Genomic DNA, 20,119 nt, shown 5'->3' with positions numbered 1-20,119 from the left:
ATCCACTTTCCAAGCAAGAACAAGGTTGCCACAAGGAAAGGGCTTCCAGCTGCTGGCTTAAGATTCTGCTTGTGCCCTGCTGCTTGCTACCAACAGCCTCCTGACACAGGCCAGTCTCACCCACACCTTCTACTTTATGCCTTGCATAGTTTAGAATCTTTTTCAGATAAAAAGATTCTAACTGAGTGCTATTTCCACAAGTTACAGGGAACATGGCTTATAGAGAAAGGTATTAGCTGCTGGAAAGTCAGTTTGCAAGTGTCTTCCATCTTTTAAATGTAATTTTGTGCAGAATGAGGTACATAGTCTTTTCTTGCCTTCACCACAGAGTCAAACCTAAGAACAATTTAAAATCCACAGCAAAAATCCTATGAATTTAAATAAAAACAAGACCTCAGTTGGACATGCTAAGCTAACGAGCATAAAGCTAGCAATGCAAGTAGCACTGAAGAAATTACAAACAAAAACAGATTATGAACTTTACTGGAAGACATATTTTTCACACATTTTTAGTGGAAAATAAGATGTGTTTCTAGCAAGAACTTCAAAGCTAGAGTACCTTGCCCACAAATGTCTGTGTGTCAGTTTAGTAAAGTGGAATGTGAATATCTGTGAAACCGAAGCAAAAACACGGAGCTATGGAAAATATACAACATGTATATGAAGATCAATTCTAAACTTTTACATTCCCACAGAGTTCAGATGTTACTATTTTCAGATACACCTACAGTTTTATATTATCTCATTCATGGTTTAAGACACCTTCAAAAATATGCTTAGAGTAGAAAAACTAAACAGAAACACACTGGAAGAGAGAAGAATAATTTCTCTCTTTTCCTGTCTTTTATGGCATTTGTTAACTCCAAATACCATACTATTACTCCATATTTTTGCCTAAGATCCCAATGTGGAAGACACTAGTCTTTCATATCACTGAGAAAGCATTAACTTCAGCAAATAAACAAACAAACATCTGCTATAGTCACCAAATTCAGCAATCCAGAGTTCAGCTTTGCTCTTAAGGAAATTAAATAAACTCATTAATTCCAGAGGGTGAAGGGCTGGACTCAATAATCCTAAATATGTTTTACTAATAGAATTCTTCTTATTAATAAGCTGGCATGTGAACCCATTTTCTCCTGCTGCTGAGAGCAGCTTGTGTTTTGCTTTTATTCTTTCAAACACAATTAGCAAAGCACTCAAGCAGCTGAATAGATCTATTCATTTGAACAAATTATTCCCTGGCAAAGTGTTTTTTTTTTTTGTTTTTTTTTTTGTTTGTTTTTTTTTTAATACCCTCAAAAAAACCCTCTCTCATTCTGGTGCAGCAACACAAAAGCCTGACTGTCATTAATCTTGCCTGGCTATGCCTGAAAAAGACAAGTGGGACATACACTGCTGAATATGTTACATTTTTACCATCTCTCTCAGTGACATTACTGAATTGCTTGCTTCTCCCAACTCTTATCTTAGCTGGTGTACAATCCTAATTAAAAGGCTGACGTAAGAAATACACATAGGGAAAAGTCTGGCACGGATGTTATGGATGAGATGATAAACTTTATGAGTACAGCTACCTCCCACGTAGCTTTTGTAGTTAACTGTTGGAGCGCGAACAGTTGCTCTTATGCTGGCCATTTCTCATTTAGGAGGTCTGAAAATGTTGAATGTAACAGACTTGCCCTTTTTAATATGTAATAGCACCTCGCTATTTAATTAATCTGTGTAGCTGTGACTCTGCACACATTCTTTCACTGAGATAACTTGAAAGGCAAATCGGACTCCAGTTCCCTTTTCCTCCTTTTCATTTTCAGTTGTGAAAAGGGCTGTGGATAGGATAAAACCCACACGTCCACCTAGTGAACAATGCTGCCATGTAGTTAACACAGCAGAGATTTGTTTAATTAGTTAAATTTTCAGCTTTTAAAGGAGGGAAAAAAAAAAAAAAAAAAAAAAAAAAACAAGCCATGAAGCCATGGGTGGTCTGTAACCTCAGAAGAGCAAATATCCTGGGCTATAAAATCATCCCTGCTCAGAATACTGGGTCAGACATAAAAAAAAGCATTTATTGAATTCTAGACCTGAGTCAGAAACAGAAGGTGCATTAAGAACCTTCAAACTGCAGCCTACCACCAATTCATCTAGTGTTCGGCATTATTTAATAAAAATGGGTTACGCATATACTTTAACTGAAATGCTATTTATTCATAAACATTTTTAACTAGAGCATCTGTTGGGACCTATTCACACACCAATTCAGAGACAGCTTCAAATTCTTCCTTCAAGCAAACGCACGCAATTCCCAATGCTGTCTATCTGATCACCGGTATAGATCTGTAAGCAGAGTTTGTTCCACATGTTGCTGGTAAACTGAGGATCTCAACTGCTTTATAAATTCCAGGACATGTTGCTGTTAATATCTTGGTAATGTATTATCATTACAGAGGTAACAAAAATGCTGTAATTTCTGTAACAACATTAAAGTGATTCTACTGTATGCCTGAACACCCACTCTAAAGAGATTTCTGGAATAAATTCCACATTTGGTTAGTTTATCAAAGAGGTCAGCCTTCAGGAAGGTACAAAAAATGGCCAGATCTTCTACAGAACAATATGATGTTTATTGAAAAAGTAATCAGGCAGCAGGTTTAGCTCAGTTGGTCAGTGTGGTGCTGCTAATGCCAAGGTCACAAGTTCAGTCCCTGTATGGGCTATACTGAGGGTTAAACTAGATGATCTCCAGAGGTCCCTTCCAACCTCACCGTTGCATGATTTTATGATTGTTAAACGCTAAGTGAGAGCTGAGCAGATCTGATGCTTCAGCCCAGTTTTTGGCTTATATTAACATGACAGTAACAGCCTTCAGACTCAAAGTGATAAAAAAAAGCAAACAAATATTATTTATTAACAGGCACTGCTGACTGTCAAGCAACTGTTGCAATGGGATGTTGCAGGCAGGGAAAATCATTCTTCAGGCCTATTCTGTGCAGTTACTAACTATCCAAATACTTCTAAGATGCCTTCTCAGAACTTCTCTGAACCCCTTTACACTCTTATTTTCACTGTTGGTTAGTTAAAAGGTGTTTAAAGAAATTTATTCCTTCAGAACAGAGATTCCTTGAGAAATAGAAATTGCCTCTCCAACACTCTCCTGTCCACTCACAAGGGGCAGGTTCTTCTACCTCCCCCATCATTATAATAAAACATCCCTACCAAAAACAGGCAATTTCTGACTTGGGAAAGAAGTATGCAGAACATGCTTCCTGAATTTCACTTCTTTATGTCTAATTTCACAGCTGGAAATGAAGATGGCCAACACTGTTTGACCCATTATTTCTCCAAGGGTCATATGTGCTCTTCAGTTCAGCAATATAACAACTGTTCTTTTAGGACTTTGCCCTTTGTCTTTCTTATCTTTCCTTCTGTCATCTGGTTATTTTCCATCTTTATTATGTTATTTTTTGGTAGATAATAATGCCTTTAGGATTAGTGTTGGCAAGAGGGCAGGACAAAATGGCAGCGCTAACTGCTTTTGTTTTAGTTAGCGTCACTGTGAGACAATTTAGGCCATACATCCAGGTCCTCGTTTTCCTGTAACACCGGAAAAATCCACACAGAGCAGCAGAAACACTGAATGCTTCAAATCCAAATTTCTCTGAATCTGTCCTCCAGGGACATGGCTTGCAGAAAAAGATGAGGATTGTTTCAACACCGGCAGATAGGATTTGACATAAATGTACCAAAAACTGTCTTCTCCCATAGATTTTGTTTTTAGAAGCAGAATCTAACAGATAAAAATCAGTCTTTCTCACTTAGATTCAGCTGAATGTCCTCAGTCTCTCACTCAGCTGAATGACCTCTGCCTAGCAAGCTTCCCCTGGAGAAAACAGCCATGGTCAGCATGCCATGAGGCTAACATTGCCACTTTCCTTCTATGCTGCCAGAAGTACTATTAATGAGATGCCCACTATCCATACATCCTTCAGAGAGGAAGGGATGGGATCTCACTATAGCTTTTTATTTTGCCTTACTGGATTAAGCCTCAAGACTCCCCCAAGATGTTCCTCCTCTGAATGTGGCAGCAAGACAATCAGTTAAGGGAATTTGTTCCATCTCTTTCTTATTGTTCAAACTGAGAAAATGCAAAATTCATCATAAACAGTGAAAAGCAGACCAGATTATTAAAATTCATACATTGTTAATGAAGTAACACAGCTATTTTGCTATATTCAAGCCAAGAATATCCCTTCTAAAAAAGGTTTTATATTCCCATTGTGTTAGGAGGCTATAAGAAAGCAGGTATGGGAGGGTCTACTGAGATCTATGTATGTTAAGCATCAGTGCAATACCAGGAGATTCTGCATTTGGAACCAAACCTCCTTTCCTAGCAGCCAAGATCTGCAGCTGCTAAACAGGCAGTTCCAAATCCCTGAATTCTCCACCATGAGTTATTCAAGATTTCACGAGTCAAGAACTGCCACTGCAAAGAGCAGGAAACTACAGTAGGCATAAATACATCACAAGTTCTCTCTCTGCCCCAAGGCAACGAGAAGAGAGCAGGAAGGGCGCAGGAAGCTAGACAGAAGAAGAATAGGAAGAGGTGTAAAAGTCAGTGGCAATGACAACAGGAATCCAGTGCCACTGCCTGGCCCTAAAAAAGGCTGGCATTTTGGGGAGAGGCAGTGCTTGGAGCAAGGTGAAAAGCTCTGGAGCAAGAAGAGGTGCCCAGCCAGGTGGAAGGGGAGATGGGGGAAGCAGTTAGCAGAGCCAACTGCAGAGGCATCTGCAGCCAGGGAGGAAGGAAAAGTGGTGGGGAGCCAAGCACCCATGCAGCTGCACTGGGACAGCCAGCAGCGCTGCCAGCACAGAGGTCTGACTGCACAAGCAAGTACGGACTGAAGAAGAGAATAGAGGACTTCTGGCAGCAGGGGCACAGATTTGCAAGGAATGTCCCCAGCAAGCATGTTAGCTAGCAAAACCTTTCCCCGCCAGCACTGTGGAGATTTGATCTCTCGCGGATCCAATTCTGCATGAATGTAACAGGGCTTGTACTTACCCAGTGACACCGCTGCTTGTCAGCATGCACCAGTGCTGAATTGGTGCATGACCTGAGGTGGGTCTGCATCCTACAGAAGACCAAAGCATCCCTCCTCCCTGCTTCAAACTGCCCTCCCTAACACAGCCCATTGCCTGTGAGCTAGGCAATTTGCCTAGGATCCTGAGCTCTTGGCTAGTTTAACAGTGCTCCACATTTGGGAAAACTTCACACTGCCTGAACCAGAAGTGCTACAAAACCCTACAACTGGAAGTCTTTGGGGGTGACTGGATCTTTAATATTCAAAAATCACATTTCTCAACAACCACAACCAAGAGCAGGTGGCAAGTTTTCATGGTAGAGGTCCTGCCAAGTAACATCTGCAAAGGGGCACACAGAGGGAAAAGGGAAAAAGGGAAAAAACAGCACAAACCCTGTGGTTTCCTTGCCTTGTTCAAAACTAGCAGGTTCTTCAGAGAGCAGCACCTTTACTTTGTTGGTTGGGGTTTCTCTATTTGCCTGAGTCCAAGAACGCCAACAAAAGATTGCTTCTGCCTGCTTAAACTCTGGAAGCTTTACAGCAAAAATGCAAGCCACTAATGTGATTCAGCATTACATTTTAAATAAAATATAAAATAAGACTCACATAGGTTTTCTGAAGACAGCTGAGGTTATGCAATAAACTGCAGGAAGGGTCACTTACTAGCACAACCTTCAAGTTCATCAGCTTTTGCTTTGAATCGAAGACGATGCATCCACCGGGGCGGGGGGGGGGGGGGGACACAATGCTTAAAGCAAAGAGCTGCCTAAGTGGGAGCTGGCAAATGAGGGGCTCAAATTGTTTTGTTTGTTTGTTTTTGTTGTTTTTTGGTTTTTTTTGAGTTTAGGACCTAAATTCCCCTCAAATCTCACTTCAGTTGTTAAAGCAGGTGTTCTAGATACCTCAGGTCTCATCCTTTCACTCAAGAGCCAGCCTTCAAAGCAAATCTGCTCTTGCTGCAGCATCTTAATTTTACAGAACACATTTCACAGCAACATTTGAATTAGCCTGAGAAAATATAATATACTATCTTATTCTATGAAGCCAAAATGACTGTCTTCATCAGTTCATTGTTTTCTCTATTGGTAGGCATATATGATAGTGAAAGAAACTTTGCGCCACTCTTAATTGCAACAAATTCAAGTTTTTCCTCTGACAGTCATTAGAACGTTAGAACTGTTTGTATTACAGTTCTTGTTTCCTATAGCTAAGTAGTGGCCAAGCCTCTTTCAAGGCTTTTTAAGTGCATTTGAGAAATCTCTCTCCATTATGGGGAGGGCTGACTGTCAGGAAAGTACTTGTATCAGCATGCAGAAGGTATGTGCTATAAATTCTTGCTTTAACAGAAGACTTTTCTATGAATTTGCCTAAAGAATTAGATTTGCTCAAAAGCAATTTTCAGAGGTATCTTCCTCTTACATTTGGAGAGATAAAAAATAAAGACGTACACTTTCCCACATCTACCTCTGGAAGACACTGGAACTCCAAGATTTAAAAGGGCTTGCAATGACCACAGTGACATAATTGGACAGTTTAGAATAAAACAGTAACAGTTTAAATATGCATACTAGGGAAACAAGGCCATATTTCTCACTATCTTCAAGCAAAATTTCATCAGATGCAATACACAGTGTCTGTATTTTCAGAGATCTCTTTTTACCAAAGAAAAATACTGGGAGAAGACAAAAAAAATCTTGTCCTGAACACAGGACAACTGTTCATAGATGACTGTGCATAGGTCTATTCTAGCTGATATTTGCTTTACCCACGGCAGGGGGGAAGCACCAATATTGCCAAACCAAGAAAAAGGAGATTACACGGGCATCAGTGAGTTTTCATAAATGAAACCAAGTGTTTCTGACCTGAAAAGGGCTGAGTGCTGCTTTTGCTTTAATTAGGAGGTATTTATAAAGATGCTAAAACCCAAAGCCTGTAAACAAGTACTTACATAATCATCCTCATGCAGCCCTTGTTTCTGAACAGAACTTTTCACTTCCAAGGAAAACTTCTCAAACTCAGGCTTCACTGTCCTTAGCAGAGTGACAGTCTGGAGGTATGAGTACGCCTTCTTGGCTTCAAGGTCATGTTTGTCTCCTCTTTTCCAAGAGCCATTTCCTAGGGGGAAAACAAAAATATTTCCAACATCAATTTGGACACCATTAAAGGACCATTTTCCTTTCTCCATTAAAAAGTCCCCTCTCATTTGCCTAGGGGAGAAGAGGAGATGGCAAAGTATGAGGGAGAACTGAACCCACTTGAGGAAGTGCAGGAAGCAGGGCAGGAATGGCTGATGACAGCTGTGAAGTAAATGTGCAAACAGAAAGACAACTTTACTCCCATGCTGTGCTTGCTTATTTTTGAAGGTTAGATTCAAATCTAAGCATGAGAAGACATCTCCCAGCGAAAAAACATTCCAGATCTCAAACTCAAAGATATTTAACTTAAAACAAGCAAGGGAGGGTCTGACAAAAAAAAGCTTTTACTCCACATCACACCATCAGTGATGCTCTTTTCAGTCTTGGGCAGTCAGAAAAGCTCCAGAAAATACAACAGCATGATCATCACCCTACATGGGAGGCAGATGGTATAGCTACTTCTCCCATAGCAGTCAAGGAGAAAGTCACATGTGTGGTGGCTGCCAGACAAGGCCTGTTCTTAATGGAAAAGAAACCACAAATAAATGGGATTCTGCCTATGCTGTTTACATGTGCTCTGCATCACAGCACAGAAATGATTACTCTATTGGTGTTTTGAGTTGAATCAGATTTTCAGATTTTTAAAAAGCAGAACAGCTGACTGGACGTTAATTGATAGAAGAAGCCCTTCTGCCCAATGGGGCCTGACCCTAAAAGGTGCTGAGATTCTGATCCAATGCTTCATGAAATCAGTGGAAAGATTCGCATTGACCTGGATCAGGTTTTGTGCTATTGTATATAAATGATAGAGGAACCTATAAATAGTGCTTTTAAATAACTGCAAACAATTAAAAGCTAGACGGTCTTTTTATTTTTGAAATAATAGCAACAAAAACTCATGGCTAAATGTGCAAAAATGAAGACTGTGGAACATGCTCAATTCTGAAGTGTGACCTGCAGGACCATGAAATGAAGGAGGATGTGGCTACCCTGCTTGGTTAAAGGACCTTAATCATGGTGCTGTTTAGACCAGGAAAAGTGAATGGTTTAGGAGAAGAGATGCTAATGGAGACAGAGCCCAGGGACCAAACCTTCAGTGCTCCTTGCACTGCACTCCACGCTGTACCTGGCCATCTGTGGGAGCAAGGCTTTATGGACAGACCTCCAACCTCTCTCAAAGCAGGTGAATACAGAGCTTGTGTTTCACGTTTCACCCCCTCTGGTACCTAGACACTGCTGGTAGGACTTTTTTTTTTTTTTTCATACTGAAAGCAATTAAGGAATTGCTCTTCTTCCTCAGAAGAGCACAGGGGAAATACAGAAGGAACTGTTCTCTTCAAGAGAGCAGCTCTTTCCTTGTGCTGCTTCTGCTTCTATGCCAGCTCCTGTCACTCTCAACACACGGAGCAAGGCACAGTCCCAGTTAAGCTCTGAAAAAGATTCACATTAAATGGATATTCCCTTTAGTTCTCTTCCACCCCAGGAAAACCTTATTTACCACAGGTCAGCACTGGCAGGGATTGCAGTCTTTACAAAATTCCTACATGACCTTAGTAATACTTTGTTTTTCTTTTTTCCTTTGCCATCTATTTTTGGAGCTTTTTTGTTCTCTTAGATGAAATTCTAGATATTTCTCCCTTGATCTAGGGATTTCTTTCCTGATTCAAAGATAAATGGTCAAGATTACTTGTTCATCAGACCTGACACTGGACAACAACATCTTATAGCCTAACATGCTACTAACATGACTGCAGTCAGCAGTAGCACTCTTAAATGTGCACTCCTGCTCTCCAGAAGAAAGATATGCATGTCCAGCAACAGTCTTCTAGCTCAAGGGACAAAGCTAACACCTGAAGACCTCAGTCTGTACATGGAAACAGATGGAAGGCTCCCAAGCCAGCAGTGTAACTATGGGTGGCTTCCTTTTGAGAAGACAAGCCTTTCCAGAGCACTGAAGCTCAGGACATGAATAAATCTGTCCTGTACAATATACTTACTTATTACTTTAAACAAACTGACAGTGGGAACAAGGAAGCTAAACTTGCATAACAGTTACTAGAATAATTTACATATTTAAATTCCTCCATAGATAATTTTATGGGATGTAGTTCTCCTCCAGTATTTAACTGCAATTGTTGCAGCCTTAACATTTAGTAAGTCTGCTCTTCTGAAAAATTAGAAACATTCAGAACAGAGGGCAATAACAAAATACAGTCATATGAACTTGGCTTGGGGGAATGTTGATTTGTCAATCACATTCGATGTTAGATTTTGTACCTTTTGTAATTTCACTATCTCAAGGCACTGGGAGGAGAAATTTGGTGCTGGGGGGGGATTTCTCTATGTTTCTCTGCATGCTTGCTTTTTGCAGGTGATGACCTGCAAACAGAAGTCAATTTCTGACAAAAAGTCATTTTACTCCTCATGGAAAACACATCCAAAAAGAAAAAGACAGACTGTTTCTAAAGAGCTTTGTAAGTGTTAGGAAATGCCACAATTTAACATCGGAGGGTAGACAGTTTTAACTACTTACTTTGAAAAACCACAAGTAGATCGGACTTCCTATGACCCAAGGAGGGCAATGTTGAGATCCCAACACAACCACAGGCGAAATGGTACCACCACCCAGCACAGCACCATGGCAGCACAGCACTGCCCAGTAAATGACTGAACAAGTGCTGTCTACCAGTGGCTGTGTCACTTCAAATACCCATCCCGCTGCAACACTGCCTCCTGCAACCACTGCTACCTCCCAGCAAATACCATTTTGAAACATGAACAGATTGCAAAATGCAGTGTCCCAGCAGCGTAGCCACTGCACTCATTGAACATCTCTGTGCTCAAAGAAAACTTTAGGTAACATCTATCCCAGCCAGCTTCAGTGCTTCCCTGGTAGACCTCCAGAGTTGAGCTAGTCATCTTGGGCTCTGCTTACAGCTAAGGCAAGGAAACAGTGAGCTTTAGGGAATGATTCATCCGAGCCATTTCAGACATCTAAGGTTGAGGTGAATCACTGCGCAGGAGTGCCTGTTTCTCTACTGTGATTCTAAAGGGAACCTAGCTCAGAGGCAAACCTGTATCTGAGGTCAGATGAATCACATCTGACATTTTCATTCCACAAGATGAAAGGCAGCAGTAGCTCAGCTATAATGAGACACCACCAGCAATTACTTGATCTGTAGTGTGTAGGAACAGGTAAAAATCATGTCTACTAAACTCCTGTCGTCTACAGAAGGGCTGAAACTTCAGGGTTCTGTGACTGATGACATGGGTAAAGCCTTCAGCTTTTACCCTGGTCCTGATTAGGGCTGCAATGCCAAAAAGTTTCACTTTATGTCATGAGGGATGAAATCACTGCAAATTTAAATCAGTAAACACAAAACTTTGATTTGAACTGTTGGTTTTGATCTTGTTCTGTGATTTTACCTTTTAGTTATTTCAGTAATTTCCTTTTTAGCTGGTGAAACTTGGCACTTCTTTAGCTAACCTGGAAGAGATACATAGCTGTACTTGCACTTCTGTTTGTATCTATACCTCTGGACTTAAACAACATATGTTTATCCTAGAGCTTTTCCACAATGAATGATATCCATTGTAAAATGATCTCAGAGGTCCTACATGAGTAATCAAAACTTTATTTAAAAGATTTTCACTTAGGAATAACTTACCTATTAAACAAAACATGTCATCCTTTTGTGAATTCAATTGTTTCTGTTCATCAGGGTTTATTAAGGCTTAAAAGAAGAAAACAAGTTTTCCTTCTTTTTCAACTCCTGCTTGATCTTCAGTTTTAAATGAATTTGTTATCATTCTGGATTAATTAAGGTAGCCTGCATATTTCTGACATTGTTTAAAATTGTCAGCAAACACATTGCTCAAGTACTAGCTTTAATTTAACTGAGACAGCTATTAACAGCTGATACGAGGTTTGGTCTCTAGCACACATTGCCATAATATCAAACGTGGGTATAATTCAAAATGCAAATTAACTTAATTTTACATTTTTAAAGTCTCCTAGTAACTTCACAGATCAGATCACTTTTCCTTAGAAAACAAGGGGTGAAGTCAGCCACTTTTATCCATCCATTCTACCCTAGGATATTTGGACTGCCCATGTTCCACCCAGTATCTCCCCTTCAATGCTGAATACTTTTGTAGAAACAGTGATCAAAAGCTGAGAGAGAGAGAGAGAGAGAGAGAGAGAGAGAGAGAGAGAGATGGATCCCCAGCACAGCCTAAAGCTAACTAACTAAAGCTCATACTGCAGGCATCCTATATCTTGTGACCCACTCCGTGGTAACCATAGCTAAATAAAAACTAATATCTATTTTCTTTCCTGCAATATCATAACCCAAGGGGAAGGTAATTACAATAACACAGAGATGGTAGTGTATTCTGAGATTCGGTAGGGTATACTTTGAGGCTAACAGATCTAAAAATATTAACAGATTTACAGAAGACCTTGCAACATGCTTGAGGGGGGAAAACATTACCATATGATGAGCTGTTGAAGAGTTCAATATTGAAGAAAGCATAGTCCCCATTGGTCATTCCTTGTCGATGAGCAGCTAACATGATGTTCCTGATTGTGTCACCACTGGCACACATGATTATAACTGGTGGAGAAAAATGGAAAACACAGATAAGAAGCAATTCAAGAACTTTCAAGAACAGTCTGTTAAGCCTGTACACTGCCAGACACAGTGACCCAAACTGTCCTCCTAATGTTGCAACAAACATGACAACTCAGCTGGCAAATAAAGCTGATTTCCCAAAGAGTCCACAAAAGAGAGGTACCAAACACAAAGCAACTTCATACTCCCTTATCACCTCTGAAAATGAATTTAAGGAAAAAAAAAAAAAAAAAGAAAAAGAAAAGAAAAAGGATATAGCCTTTTACTCCTGCAACAAACAATGAAGTTCTGGCTTTGCATTTGTTCAACTGCATATATTTGTAAAGTTAATTGCAAAAATAAGCCACTGGTGGCTTCATAGTGAAGATGTCATCTGAAGATGAGGAATGAAGTTGATACAGTGATATTACCATTGTAGTTTCCAGTCCACTGAAGAGTTAGGTGTTGATTCATCTCATCTACACCTTAACTGCCTAAAGTGTAGACATCTAGTGTAAGATTTCTTGTCCAGAAATCCCCCACAGTCAATGGAGAACAATATCTCTGCAGCAGATTTACTCCATCCTAAAGCAATTGCCTAAGGTCAATGATATGAATCTCTCCAGCAGATGACTTTCTCTCCAACAATACAGTGAGCAACTACTTTTGACTGGATGCTTAGTTGTCAGGTAGCTACAAATGGAAAAAATGGAAAAAAAGAAAGTGTGTATGCAGACAAAAGGTGGTTACAAGATTAAATGCCACAAGGCCTTGTTTGCCATGGACCAAACACTAAACAGGGGCTTTGGTCTTGCAGTGGGATCTACAAGCCTGCAGATGTGCTCTATGCAGGACTGTGATCCACACAACGACAACTCAAAGCTCAGGTGACAAAGCCTCCAGGTACCCTCACAGCAGCCTCCACATCACTGAGGATCTCTAGCACAGCAGCCCAGCTCACCTGCTGCCTGGCAGGGGAGAAGAGACTATGCAGTCACAGCCCTACATATTGTTATCAGGTGCCCAAACAGCCACCAGTGATTCTCAGGGGTGCCAAATTGCTTCAGACAACCCAACTAAAAGCCTGCCTGGTGCCTGAGCCATGAGTTTAAGCACACAAGCCAAATTCACTATGTCCTATCCTGAAAGATGCTGCAGCAGGGGCTCGGAAGTCAGGATGATCTGCTCTCCGCCACACGACAGCTGAGGGCTCTGTGCAGCCCAGCGTCCCACTGCTGCCCTACTATGTCCACTCCAGTGAGGGAGTGGACCCCAATGTGTTCTTCTACATTAATCTAAAGATGCTCCTTGAGAGGTCACTTCTCCAGCATACTGGACTGGGCAAACTGCCTCTAGTCCCTCCTTCCCTTTGCAAGGAAAACAGACAGTCCCAAGCTAGACCTTTAGCAGTGCGCAAATAGCTCCCACACTGGACACTACATCATGAACTTTCATACGCATTCACAAGACGATGGGTATGAAGCTAGTAACAGAGAGCTCAGTGAAGTACTGTATCAATGCACGTAGCTATATCCTATAGCAGAGTCATAAGGGATCTCATCAGAAGAGCAATTCAAAACCAAGTGCACACACATTTCCAGGAATGCTGTCATGCATGGCAGGACTTAAATCTACAATAATGTACGCAAATATTTTCACCCAAACAATAAAACTGAATCAAAACCACATTCAGCTTCTCTGGTTAAAAGTTTTTTTTTTTTTTTTTTTTTTTTTTTAATAAAAAAGGGGAAAAAAAAAAGAAAAGAAAAGGCCAAACAGGCCAAATCTCTTCTCACACAATGAATCTTCTCCCATCACTTTTCTGGTTTTATGCCATCATAGGCATAAAGTTCCAGATGCAGCCCTGGTATAAATCACATTCTGTTAAATCCACACACTTCAGGAAAGTTATACCATGCATACCTCTGTCCAACTGATTATTGCAGAGTAATAATAATAATTTCCAGAGCAAGAGAGCAAGACATATTTCACGGCTATTATGAGGTATCAACATGAAGGAAAAAAAAATCTTACAATAAAACTTGGATCAAATTTTTTCTAGTCTTGCATGAGGAATAGATTTGTCTCCCTGTTCCTAATTTCAGTATAGGTGAGAGTTTTCCCTTTGAAATGATTTCTTGCTGTCCTCTCAGTTCTCCCTTTATAATTCATACCTATCATACAATTATAATCTGTAGATGGAAATCAAAGCAATTCCTGTAACACCAGTAAAAGATGTTGAGTAAAAAGGAATAAAGTGGGGGAAAAAAAATCTACTCTAAAATACATTAAGTCATATTTTGTAAGCCACTAAAGGAAAGTAGGAGAATTGATATTAACTATTTGGATATGGCTTTTAACCCAGTAGGAGAGCAAAGATTACGTATTTCAAGATTTTGAGGCAAATTAGCTATGGGTAGATCTCTTGCAAACTTTCAAAAATGTAAATTATGTTTACTCAATCTGCATCTGTACACTACTACTGTATTTACAGAAATGTACACATGTGCACACCAAGAAAATGTTTTCCTTCTAGTGTAATATACACATAAAATAATTCTAATACTAGTATTTTCAATTTATTGACAAAGACTGACTCAGTCTGCAAATATTTGGTGTTTAATTCCAGTAAGAAAAGAGTCTTAAAGGAGTAAGCGTTCCCTCTGCTATGCACTTGCCTCCTTACATAAAAAGTGTGTTTAAGCCCAGTACGGGGTTCACAATCATCGCAGCTAGCCTGAGTCTTCAAAAGTGAGCTTCAGTTACTAATGACATAAGAGTTAACCACCTGTCTTTAATCACCATATTTTTCATTTACAGGTTGCCCAGAGAGATTGTGGAGTCTCCTTCTTTGGAGATACTCAAAGCCTGCCTGGATGCAACCCTATCTAACATGCTCTAGGTGACCCTGCTGAGCAGGGATGCTGAGATGTCCTCCAGAGGCCCCTTCCAACCTTACTGATTCTATGATTCATCATGATTTTGTCTTGGCTCTAAGGCTCCAGGCTTTTGATACGGCTCCAGGGCCCAGAGATGTATCTGCTGGCAAAACTCTTTGTGCAGCCAGGTATGCCCCAGGCTCCAGCCCTGATAGCTCAGCACAGTGGGGATTCAACCTCCTGGGCCAGCTCAGGCCACTCGCAGGCCTGGAGGCTCTAGACAGGGGTCACATGGAGCACATAACACCTTAAGACTCCTCCAGTCAGACTCACTAGAAGATGGCTAGAAAGATAGCTTTAAGAGTCATATTTGATGGAGCAACTTTTCTCAGCCATAAGATAGTTTCTAGCATGCATCCCATATCTTGTCTATACATTTGTACAGGCAAGAGAGAGGGTGTAGAGTCAGCGTGGGATGATATTGCCATAGGTATGATACAGTAGCCCCTAAAAACTGGTTAAAAAGAGGAGTGAGGAAGTTATTTGGACATCACCTTGCCCACCAGCGACACTACGCCATTAGGTGACCCCCAAGGAGAAATGAAGACCTAAGCTAGAAAGCTGAGGTGCATGGTGAATCCTTGTCATGAATGACTTATATTTTGATGGTCTTAGCATTGTGGGCATCAGGAACACCACTCAGGCCAAAGGAGACATGCAAGGCAAGCCATGCAGTCAGTCCATAAAGTCAGAAACGCACAAATGGAGGTGGAAGATTGCACTGCATTTAGCAGTAGCAGCATGAACCAAAGGACAAATAAAGCAAGTGGGATAGAGGGAGAAGAGAGAATCCACCCACGCACAAAAGCAGAGAGAAGTAATAGATGATTGCTTTAATCCGGTAATTAGCAAGTTAAAGAATTATACTGAAACTCAAGATCAAGCTCAATAAGGTCTCAAAAAAGCATTTAGGTTTAGTAAAAAGCAAGCTTCTGCCTGGGCTCTTGGCACGGCAATACCAGAGTTTGCCTTTAGCTATCACTCATGATCCAACAGCACAGCCAGAGCTCCCTTTAGCTAAGGGTTAACACTTATCTTTTCTTGCAATAATCTTATTTTTATGCTCTGAGCATGAGCAAAGGCAAATATGTACATAGCCTAGTTGATTATATATATATAAAAAAAACCCAACACTTTCCGTACTTAGTATTTTCCTTTAGCACTTAAAAGTTTCTTTCTCTTCATTCACTACATTGTCGCAAAAGGTGCTAACAGGAAAGCTCTATTTCAAGCACCTGCTTACGTATTTTCACAGAGAGGATTAAAGATCCCTCTGTTATTAGACAAATACAGTCCTGTGCATATTAAGAAGGAATTTCACACCAACTTAACTAGATCACCACTGCAAAGCTGGACTGTTGAAGCATGCCAGCCTACAGCATGGTGACATGAGTTATGTCAGCAATATACAGCATGATTTATATCTGCTCAATTATTATAATATTGTAAGATTCTGCAACTGAGGATGTAAAAATAGTACAAAACATTTTTAACATTTATATCTCTATTGAAACATAGAGAAGAACTTTCTCTGACTTGATCTCCAGGAGTCCGCTGCTGAAATACACCTTTCCTTTTTTTGGAACAACTTAAAGAAATCTGTTGCTGGTTATGCCTCCAACTGAAAATGCCTCTTGATGAACCCCCAGATCTGTGCATCAGTTGGCAAGATCTCATTTCAAATTTGTAATTAAATGTATTTTAAACGTTCCAAAGTTCTTCAAGCATTTTACTACTTTATGCATCCAGCCCAGGAGTGATTTTCCAACATGTTTTACAAGCCATTTATCTCCACAGTGTTTTGCTAACAGTTGGTGGCAATATTACTGCACGCACTCAAGGGTTTAGAGTTCACACATTCGCCCGATACGACCGCTTCCACAAAACGCATTCGTTATTTATGAAGCACTCAAAAGGGCTCCTAATGGCAGGAGTGGGGAAGAAGATTGCCACGGCAAGACGCAGCAGGGTGAGAAGAAAACATCTCTGCTCAGCCTTTGAACTTGCACAGAGTCACTTAAAGAAATCTCACAGATGGAGCAACAGATTTGCTGCTCTGCATCTGCGGGCGGACACATGCGATTTCAGGCTTGTTGCCGTCACAGCTCGCCGGGGAAAGCTGATTTCTTGTTATACCACAAAACCACCCTAATAAAAACCACCGAGGGCAACTCCCTCCCCACTCCGCAAGGGCGGGATTTCATGGGCTGAGCTCATGCGCGGCTGGTCCTGCTCGTGGCCACCTTCTCCAACAGGTGGAGAAGTGCCATCCCCTCCGGGGAGCCCTCCCTGACAGTGTCCAGCATCGATCCTGAGCAATGACGGGAACACGCTTTGGGCACGAAGCCAAGCCTGGCACGTGCTACTGCCCCAGCACCGCCCCAGGAGACCCGCAGGTGGGAGAAGGGCAGCAGCGCGGCCGGCCTCACGCCAACACAACGCGCGGTGGGAGGCGAGACCCCGCGCCCCGTCCCCGCGCCGCGGACTCACCCCGCTCGCCGGCCTGCAGGGCGCGCACCACGTCGTCCAGGTCGAGGTGGCGGCTGCTCTCGTCGAAGCTGTGCACGGCCATGTGGAAGGCCTCCTCCTGGAAGACCACGTGGACACCCTCCATGGCGAAGTAGCAGCTGCGCTCGGGGTTGCTGTCGCTGTAGAGCAGCGTGGCGCGGCTCCACTGGTGGTGGCGGAAGAGGGCCAGGAGCATCTCGCCCATCTTGGCGTAGGCGGGCGCCACGCGGGTGAGGTGCGAGTACTCGCCGCCCTTGGCGCCGAAGCCGGCGGCCAGGGCGCCCGCCGACAGCATGGGCACGTCCCAGTGGGCCGCCAGCCGCGCCACGGGCGCCGCCGCGTACTCGCACACGGGGCCCAGCAGCAGGTCGGGGCGGCGGCGCTGCAGGGCCACCATGTCGACCAGGCTGAAGAGCGCCCGGTTGCCGCACGCCGAGTCCTCGTAGGTGAGCTGGAAGGCGTAGCCCGGCGGCAGCCCGGAGCCCTTCTCCCGCAGGCTCCGCACCGCGTACTCGATGGCCGGCCGCACCCGCCCCAGCGAGAAGAGGTACGCGTCGTCCTGCGGCAGCAGCACCAGCACCCGGATCAGCTTCTCCTCCGCCGCCGCCTCCTCCGCCGGCTCCGCGCCCGCGGGGCCGCCGCTGCCCAGCGCCGCCAGCACGCACCAGAGGCCGCCGAGCAGCCAGGGCGGCATCGCGGCCACGCGGGTCGGCGCGGCGGCGGCAGGCTGCTGCCGCCCTCCCTTCCCTCCCGAGTTGTTCCTTCGTGCTTTTATTGCTCAGGTGCTTTGCAAAAAAAAAAAAAAAAAAAAAATCTATCTATATATATATTTTTTTTTAAATTAACAACCTGCCCCCGTGCGGCGGTGGCTGCTCTGCTACGGCCGGCGCATCGCCCGCCCCCCGCGGACGCCCCGGGTCGCTCCGCGGCTGCCGCCCGCCTGTTTAAATAGTGTGGGAGCGCGGGCGCCCGCACGGCGCGGCGCGGCCGGGCTTGCGCGCAGGGCGGAGCCGCCCGCCGGCCCGGCCCGGCCCGGCCCGGCCCGGCCCCCCGCGCACCCCCGCGCCGCCCCCCGCGCACCCCCGGGCGGCTTAGCTAACACATGCACACATGCCTCTACAGCTGCGCGTATGCGTATGCAGGGAGATTTATCCCTGCTAGGCTGCTGCCCTCCCGCGAAGCGGGACCACGTCGGCGATGAAAGAGCCCCCTGCATTTTAATTTTTTATCTTCATCGTGTTGGGGGGGGGGGGGGGGAAGGGGTCCGTGCACGCGTCCCAGCCCGGCGGGCGCAAGCTGCGCTGCAGGCGGCGGAGCGGCGCGGCGCGGCGCGGCGATGCTCCGGGCTCCCGCGGGCGCTGCCGCGGCTACGCGGACCCTCATTGCCGGGCGGCGGCTCCGCAGGGCTGGAGGGTTTGGGGGGGGGGGGAAGGGGGCGAACGCGGCCCTCGGGGGCCGCCCCGCTCCCCGCAGCCCCCCACCCTGGGCTGCCCCCGGGGCTCCGGGCGCCACTTTCTGCCCCTTCCCCTCCGCCGTGCCGCGCCCGGAGGAGCGAAGGCCCCCCCGGAGAAAGGGGGCAGACAAGTGCTGCTCTGAGATGCTTTTCTTGGGGGAAAAACGGGGGGAAAAAAAAGGAAAATAACTTTTTAAATTATCCTGACAACGCTGCCTGACAGCGGCGTGTTAACTGCATCCTCGATCTGCTCTATCTACTGGCTGTAAAGCTCCTATGCTCAGATTTTGGTGTTGTCCATTTAAAACGAACGCTCGTTTTTTGGAGTAAGGAACAACGCCAGCGCGAAACGCGCGAAGCGTTGCGTGAAAGAGGCTTTGGGACCTCTGACGCGTTTGGACGTCCCTCAGCGGATGCCTCCGTGCGCCGTGCGGGCAGAGCCGCGCCGCTTCACCCGGTGGGGTTACCGGAGAGCCCCGGCTCCGAATTAGTGCGGTGAGCGAACGCCGCGCCTTGCAGAAGGGGCTTGTTTCGTTCAGCGCCCAGGTCGTTACGTGTAAACTTAATTTGTTGCTGCCCTCACCGCACAACCTCGGAAAGGGAGACCCAGGCTGCCCGGGAGACCCGTCTGCTCACCTGGGCCATTACTCGACTGAAAAGAGGAGAAAGCTGGAAGCGCTTGTGCAATTACAGCTGTGAAGTGGAATGAAAACACCAGATAATACTGTGCACAAAAATAAGCATCAAAAAAATCTTTTGGGAGGGATCATTTTTCTAATGCACCTCAGTAAAAAAATAAAGCTCCGAAATTCATAGACAAGGAGCTTCTCTGAGAAATGTGCCTTTAAAGTAGTTTTATTTGCTTACTGAATTGAACTTCAGAGTGTTCTTGAAGATCACATAAACATCCACCCTGGTGAAGCTCATTTTGTATGTTCCTGTACTGTAAGTTATGTCAGGCATTTTTTGTTGTAAATGACTATGTATAACATAGTCGAGATTAAGCACAATGTTACAATATACAACACGTCAGCCATCTTCACCACAGAGCTTGCAAAAACATTTTCTTAAGACACGTTTTGAAATGCTGACCTTTGTAGTTACTGCTTTATGGTGACCCTACAGATGTGTTTACAACACTGAAATCTGGAAACATCTCTTTTGATTCCCTCCTTCCCCCGCCAGAATATTTTTTTTCATTTTACGTGTGAGCTCCATACTGTCCTAGCTGTCTTTTCGAAGCGTAAGCTGTGTAAACACGAAGGCAGAGATAGCAAGCGCATAAATCACGGGGCTGCCGTCCTTTGTGCTGGCTGCTTCTTGTGAGGTGCAGTGCTGCGGGACCAAATGAGAGTGCGAGGAGCAGGGCCAACGTGCGGGAGAAGGGCATTGAGCC

The 20,119-nt window shown here is 44.0% G+C and overlaps 1 protein-coding gene across 1 annotated transcript in view; it reads right to left on the bottom strand.

Moving 5' to 3' along the window:
- Nucleotides 1-17,964, bottom strand: part of NPR3 (natriuretic peptide receptor 3) — a 40,369-nt gene extending 22,405 nt beyond the window's left edge. The window contains exons 1-3 of the mRNA XM_062599393.1: nt 17,253-17,964; nt 11,704-11,826; nt 7,024-7,190 (exon numbers count right to left, since the gene is read on the bottom strand). Coding sequence (XP_062455377.1) covers nt 7,024-7,190; nt 11,704-11,826; nt 17,253-17,964 — 1,002 coding nt within the window. The remainder of the gene's footprint in view (nt 1-7,023; nt 7,191-11,703; nt 11,827-17,252) is intronic.
- Between the last annotated feature and the right edge of the window lie 2,155 nt (nt 17,965-20,119).

This window comes from Rhea pennata, chromosome Z (genome assembly GCF_028389875.1).
Source record: "Rhea pennata isolate bPtePen1 chromosome Z, bPtePen1.pri, whole genome shotgun sequence".
NCBI lineage: Eukaryota > Metazoa > Chordata > Aves > Rheiformes > Rheidae > Rhea > Rhea pennata.
The sequence above is the reverse complement of the archived record's forward strand: the minus strand, read 5'-3'. Positions and strand labels throughout refer to the sequence as shown.